This window comes from Palaemon carinicauda, chromosome 6, assembly GCF_036898095.1.
Source record: "Palaemon carinicauda isolate YSFRI2023 chromosome 6, ASM3689809v2, whole genome shotgun sequence".
In the NCBI taxonomy this organism is placed as follows: Eukaryota; Metazoa; Arthropoda; class Malacostraca; order Decapoda; family Palaemonidae; genus Palaemon; species Palaemon carinicauda.
Genome location: NC_090730.1, coordinates 89755938 through 89763440, shown reverse-complemented (window position 1 = coordinate 89763440; position 7503 = coordinate 89755938). Strand labels below are relative to the sequence as shown.

Here is a 7503-nt window from a genome sequence, read left to right as displayed (position 1 = left end):
TAAAGGTCCATAAACACCCTTTAATCTTCCCATCATATACTGCACGACAGCTTGTAACAGGCGATTGTTTTAATTACCTTATTTATCATACCTGAAGAACATTATCCTCTAAATTGATCGATTGGATACTTCCAAGTTGTCAGGATTTTCATTGAATTTGCAAATTCCTTGTATCCTGGCTGTTTTTTAATGGCTCTCATTATTTTTTGCAATGGATGAACTCCCTTGCACCAATAAATTTAATGAGAGCAACTAGGCTAGTGGTAGTCAGTCCTACCACCTGACCCTAATATCTGGTCTATACTGTTCCTTACTCCCAGTCTGTTCCCTAAGGTAATGTTCCCCCGCTGTTGACTTAGCAATGTCTATCTACAGCGTTGCGTCGACTTATCTGCCAAGTAAGGAAATGTTAGACCTTGGGCCCAGGTCGGCTCTATCTAGCTGCCGCCTTAGATCTAATGGTATCTGATTTCGCCACCTTAGGTTGTCTGATCGACCAGTTTCGGGGAGAAAGTGTTCTATCGGTATGAATCTTTTCTTTCACTATATTCTACCACCAGTTAGGATTTTATATAGAATCCTTAGCTGTTTGGCATGAGCTGCCATTGTAGTGTAGCCTCAGCTATAGCTAGTAGTAGGTAGATATTTTGTATTGATGTGTATCTATTTACAATTTTTACAAAATCATTTTATAATGTATTTTTTGTACAGTACATTTTTTATCTAATGGTTTGAAAATTTTCTATGGCATCAAGTACTCACTGAAATTTTTATATCTATACAGGTTGCTGAGGTGGGTCGAGATGCCTTGTGGTCATAAGACCTGCCAGAAACATGCAGATTGTCATGTTTCCAAAGGATCCTTCGCTATTTGGGAACCATCGAACTGCAATATAGGCAAGGATCTGCTCCACTCTGGCACCTACGCTACCGTCATTTCTCAAGAATTGAGAGAGTGGTGCCAGAAAACCATCAGACCCTGGGGGAGGGGGTTTCAAAAGAGCTCTCTATCAGGTGCCACTTATCTTCCTTCAATGGAATTAAAAGATCTATTCCCCAGGGCTGATGTGACCGCAGTGTACGGTCATCAGAAACCAAAGGTTCAACTTCCATCGGTTCCTCTAGTTCTTGCAGACGAAGTCCGCGACGTACTTCAGGACACAAATTTTGACTCTGACAACATGTTAACAACCTCTTCTGTTACGTCAGAAAAAGAAAGACTGTTGTGGACAACGGAGGCCTTGGATAAATTGCTCAATAGTCAGCAGGTTAGCACTATCCCCAGTGCTTCTTTACCGGTTCATGTTCCTACGTCTGATACACCTGCCTCATCTTCCACTTGTCTTCCAACTCCATCTGCCCCCTTGTTCCCTGGTCATTTGGAGTTCATGGCTTCCATGGAAGCATTCATGGAAAATATCCATGCAGAGCATAAGAAGTCGCAAGTGTTCTTGGAGGCGAAGATAGACACTTCAACAGGCACCAAAGGCCAAGGCTCCACCAGCCTCAAGTTTGTCAGAATGTATGGTAAAGAACCCTTGGCATTACACAGAACATATGGTTATGAGTGAGGGTTACGTTCATATTGGTGAAGGCATGGGCTCTAAACCAGTTTTGGACTTGAGAGTTTTACCCCTCTATCGAGAATTACCCTTTCTGCTATGTTAGGCTAAGTTCCGAAGAGATGATATGATTCCCAAGGAAACAATCCTATTAGACCATGGTAAGGTTCTGTTGGTCAAGGAGCAAGAAGCAAGCAACTTTTGTAGCGCCCAAAGATACTGCCTTTCCCTTTGCCTCAGAGTCTAGAGGCTGTTAAGAAGGCAGTAGTGGAAGGTAGATCCCTACCAATACTCGAGGAGTGCAATCCTGTTACTCTTGCTCTCCCATACGACTGAGAGAGTTGGAAAGATGTCCAGTATACCTTCACGGTTGGCAAACTGGACAGAGACATTGGAGGTAAGCAGTTTACTGAAAGACTGCCCAGAATTCCTAATTTCCTTTTAAAAGGAATTGGAGGCTAAAGAAAGACTGGCTGCTTCCTAGTTGCACCAGGCATATCCTTTCTCTACCAAAGGGCAAGAGGAAAGGAATTGCAAGCTCAGTCAGGTGTCTGCTTCATTCAAAGACAATCACCAGACGTCACCAGGATGCACTTAGGTTCGCTAAAATTTGCAGCAATTACAAATCCCATCCTGAAAGCAAGACTCAAGGAGGCCAATAGAATCTGGAGAATAAAGGCATCAAATGCTCAAAGAGATCATCGCCGCGAAACCCTAGTTCTACTGTGCAAACAGCTCTGACTGTGGTCCACTGCCAAAAGTCTATCGACGCACGTTCCCCTGGAGTTCCCTCCCCTGTCGGTGACAATCCACATGGATGCCTCAGATAAGTTGGGGAGGTCATACCTCTGCCAAGTAGATACAGGGTCAGTGGTCAGTAGTATTTCAACAGTTTCATATCAACATTCTGGAAGCGATGACAGTGTTTCTTTCTTTGAAGAAATTTAACCCAATGAGGAAACTACACATCAGGTTAGTCCTCGACAGCAAGGCTGTAGTCCACTGCACCAACAGACAAGGGTCAAGATCTCTGCAGATCAATCACGTTTCTGGCCATTCTTTTCTTATCGAAGAAGAGAAATTGGTATCTCTAAGCAGTTCATTTAGATGGGGTTCCCAATGTGACGGCGGACGCCCTTTCAAGATTCAAGCCTCTGGAAACAGAATGGTATCTGGACGAAAAATCCTTCCATTTCATTCTAGAGCAGGTCCCTCAACTGCAAGTCGATCTCTTTGCAACGAGCTTCAACAAGAACCTTTCCCTTTACGAAACACTGAATCTAGACCCGGAAGCAGTTGAGATAGATACGATGACACTGGATTGGAATCAGTGGACTCTCATTTATCTTTTTCCACCATTCAATCTCCTCACGCCAGATCCCTCTGCTAATACCAGTGCTGTCCCAAACTGTTCAACAGAAGACTGTCTTCGCTTCCTCCTGGATAATGAAGCACCTTCAGCTCATGATTTTCTCGTCCTAGCTGCTAATAGAAAATGCGGCGTTTCGAAGGACAGGATTGATTTCATAGAAGAATACAAATCCTCTACTACAAAGAGACTATATTTGTCTTTATGGGAGAAAGAGATAGAGTTTGTTAAGAAATGCAAGCCCACTTCTATTACAATGGACTTCTGCTTATCATACTTAACACATTCCATGAACAGGGTCTGGCCTTTACTACTACAGTCAAGCCTCGGTTTTCGAACGTCTCAGGTCTCGAACAAATCGGAGTTCAAACGAAAAATTAGAGATTTTTTTGCTTCAGATGCTGAACAAAATTTCGGAACACCCCTAAGATGAGCTGAGACAACCCGACGATGCAGCTCGGATGCCGACTGACGCTCTCTCGCGTCATCTTTAGTATTCAACCGTTGTATACAGACGCATTTGTTGTGGTTTACTCAAATATTAACTGTACTGTATTTTGTGCTTTGCGTAGAGTATTAACCCCTAATCATGCCTCCAAAGAAAGCAAGTGTAAGTGGTAAAGCTGGTGGTGATGAAAAGAAGATAGTGCGCAAAACTATTGAGTTTAAGAAAGAATTATTAATGAAATATGAATCGGGTGTGCGTGTGTCTGATTTAGCTAAGGAGTTTAGCATGGCAAATTCAACAATAAGCAAAATCCTAAAAAATAAAGATGATCAAAGCAAGTGATGTTGCTAAAGGATCGAATGTGTTTAGCAAACAAAGGCCACAGGTATTGAAAGAAGTGGAGAAACATTTGCTTATTTTCATAAACGAGCAACAGTTAGCAGGGTGTAGTGTTAGCGAGGATGGGATTTGTGGCAAAGCAAGACAACTGTATGGGATTTGATAAAAAAAAAGACCCTAGCAGGGTTCCTGAAGGGTTTGATTTCAAAGATAGCAGAGGGTGGTTTGAAAAATTTAGGAAGAGAAGTGGGATACACTCCATGGTTCGTCATGGGGAGGCAGGAAGTTCAGACAAGAATGCTGCGGAAAAGTTTTTAATCAAGTTTGCTAATTTCATTAAGGGCGAGGAATATCTTCCCCACCAATCTTTAACTGTGACGAAACTGGGCTTGTTTGGAAGAAAATGCCACGAAGGACTTACATCACACAAGAGGAGAAGTCGATGCCAGGTTACATACCTACGAAGGATAGGTTTACACTCTTGCTATGTGGTAATGCTAGCGGAGATTGCAAAATAAAGCCGCTTCTCATTTATCATTCGGAGAATCCCAGAGCATTCAAAGCGAATAACATTATGAAGAGTAAATTGCCTGTTATGTGGAGGTCAAACACAAAGGCTTGGCTGACCAGACAATATTTTACAGAGTGGGTGCACGAGGTGTTTGCCCCAGCCGTGAAAAGAAATTTGGAGGAAAAGAAGTTGCTGTTATGCTACCTTCTTGTGATGGATAATGCTCCTGCCCTCCATCCAGGTTTGGAGGATGATTTAACTGATGAATTTGATTTCATCAAAATCAAGTTTCTGCCTCCAAATACGACACCACTGCTCCAACCCATGAACCAGCAAATCATCACGAATTTAAGAAATTGTATAACAAATTCCGTTTCAACGATACTTCGAGGTAATTAGTAACACTCAACTAACCCTCCGAGATTTTTGGAAAAATAATTTCAATATCTACTACTGCATCACCATCGTCGACAAAGCCTTGTAACAAGTGTCATATAGGACCATGAACTCTGCATGGAGGAAACTGTGGCCCGATTGCGTTACTGAGCGCGAGTTTGAAGGGTTTGAGAATGTTGCTAGTACCAGCACAGCTACTGATGTTGAGGAGGAATCTCAAGAGGATAGGCAACTCATTGATGACATCGTTAATATGGGCCAAAATCTCGGTTTGAAGATGGACAGCAATGATGTCGAGAAGCTACTGAATGAACATTGCGCCGAGCTCACCACAGAGGGACTCCTGCACCTTCAGGAGGAACAGAAGACGATATTGGGGAGGGAGATGTCTTCTGATGAGGATGAAGGAAGGAAGGATGACCCAGCTGCTGTTATCAAAGATATGTGCCAAATGGAATGAACTCCAGAACTTTGTGGAACTGTATCACCCAGATAAAGCCGGAACCAGCAGAGCTGTGTATGCTTTTTATGACCTTGCCATTAGCCACTTTTGTAAAGTTCTTAAAAGAAGGCAGAAACAAGTTACACTTGATAAGTTCTTTACAAAAAGGAAAGAACACCCTGTGGCAGTCTTCCAAACCCAAGAGATTTGCTAGAGAGAGAATTCCCACAGCCGAGTTAACCAATGTTTTTATGGAAGGGGATTCTCCTTTCAGGCAATAACCTTCCTCCCATCCTCTCCTCGTTAACTCTTACCTTAGCCTAGGCTAGCCTTTGATGCGGTAATTTTTTTTATGTTACAATTGGTATAAATAAAAAATGTTTTTGATGTGTTTATTTTCACACAATCTTTGATAGGATATTTTTCATTGGAATTTCTCCACTTTTTTCCAAAGATTTTGTTAAATCTTACCTTAGCCTAGGCTAGCCTTTGATGCATTAATTTTTTTGATGTGTTACAATTGGTAAGAATTAAAAATGTCTTTGATTTTCTTTTTTTTTTACACGATCTTTGATAGGATATCTTTTATTAGAATAAAATAAACAAGCTATTTCTACTTTTTTATTTTACACATAAATCTAAATAAACGAACCTGGGGTACGAGTTGCTACAGATACGGCAATACATTCCCCAGCCTAGCCTACTCTATTAATAGAGTATTCATGAGAAATTCTGTGTACTTATATATTACCTGCTCTCTTAATATACAATTTACGGTGTAAAATAATGTAAAAATGCTTAAAAAAAGTAGTTTCAGAATTTGAACAAATCGCTTTTCGAACAGCCTGCTGGAACGGATTGTGGTCGAAAACCGAGGCTGGACTGTATTTGCTCATGTAAATCGACCCTAACCAGGCCTATTCTTTATGCTTTTGCCATAAAACAGCAAACTGTTCAACAAGATCTCTAAGGCTTGTGCTAAATGAAACCGAATTCTCCCCACAAATCCATTCCATGGTCTTTGGATAAAGCCTTGCTCTTAGCCTCCTCAATAGATAACTATTCTGCTTCATTGAAGGATCCTACTCAAAAATCCTTCTTTTTACTAGCTATGACTTCTGGTGCTAGAGTCGGCAAGATTGTGGCACTATCAAGGGATGATGGCCACATTGAATTCTTGTAGTCGGGAGAAGTTAATTTTTATCCAGATCCTGCATTCCTGGCTTGAAACGAACTCCCGATGAAACGTTTGGGGCCTTGGAAGATCATCCCTTTAAGGGAAGATCCTTCTTTATGCTCTGTGGAATGCCTTAAAGCTTACATGTCAGAGTGAAGCTTTTAAAGACAGTCAACTTTTTAATGGGGAAACAACAGGATCTAATCTATCCTTGAAGCAACTGAGGTCCAAACTCACCTATTTCATCAGAAGGGCTGACCCGGACAGTATTCCACTGGGTCATGATCCTAGAAAAGTTGCCTCTTCCTAAAACTTCCTCCAGTATGTATTCTTCAAGGGCTTACAAGCCTATACTGGATGGAAGTCTTCAAGGGTGTTTTTCAAACATTACTTGCAACTGGGGGAGATTAAACACACTGTTGTGGCAGCTGGTAGGGTGATTAGACCAGCTTCTTTGTGTTGTACATGGACTCTTATGGACTGTATACTTCGGGACTGTACAGTGTACATGGTGCAGGCTGAATTTTCTTCTAATCTGCAACGTGTTATAAACTATGTTTATATTGAGGAGTCAAAAGGTGACTCCTTATTTTTTCAGTATGGAATGACATCATTCTATTCCATACAATGTTACTGGAGTGGTGATTTCTTGTCTTTAAAGGGGGCCGCCCAGCTAATGCCGTTTTTCAAGGACAGGCCTTTAACATTCATACCACTTAATAAGGTGACTTAGGACATCTCCAAACTGCATAGGATTTTTGCCTCTGACCTTTGGTTTTGTGACACCAGGGCAATTTATCCTGGAAAGGAGTGTTTTTCAAATTCTATCTCCTCCCTTGGTAATCAATATCAAAACCTGAGATTACTTCCCTATATAGACCTGATGTAGACCTCAAATCAAAGAGGTTTTTTTCTAAGTATTTTTTTTTTCATTATGGTAAAAAAAAAAAACTATAAATAAGGGGGAAAAAAATTAAACAAAATTGGAAAAAAGGCTCTATTCGATAGTTTTGAATTATAATGTATTTTTTAAGTTATATACCAAATTACAATGCTATATCTTTAAAACTAAGGGAGAAGATAGAATTTGAAGGTCAATAAGTATAGATTTGAAATATGGGCGTTCAAAGTTTTCATTTGTATTTATACAAAAAACAATATTAATAAATCATAATTATTATCAATTTCATGTTCCTCTTTGGATATTAATAAACCAAAACAATGTTATTTATCATAATCTAATCATAAATGAAGATCCC

The 7503-nt window shown here is 40.6% G+C and overlaps 1 protein-coding gene across 1 annotated transcript; it reads left to right on the top strand.

The window, feature by feature from the left end:
• Positions 1–3520: 3520 nt before the first annotated feature.
• On the top strand, positions 3521–4628 carry LOC137643139 (tigger transposable element-derived protein 1-like). Its single transcript, XM_068375989.1, has 2 exons — positions 3521–3713; positions 4060–4628. The coding sequence occupies exons 1-2, from the start codon at positions 3521–3523 to the stop codon at positions 4626–4628; spliced, it is 762 nt and encodes a 253-aa protein (XP_068232090.1).
• Positions 4629–7503: the final 2875 nt, after the last annotated feature.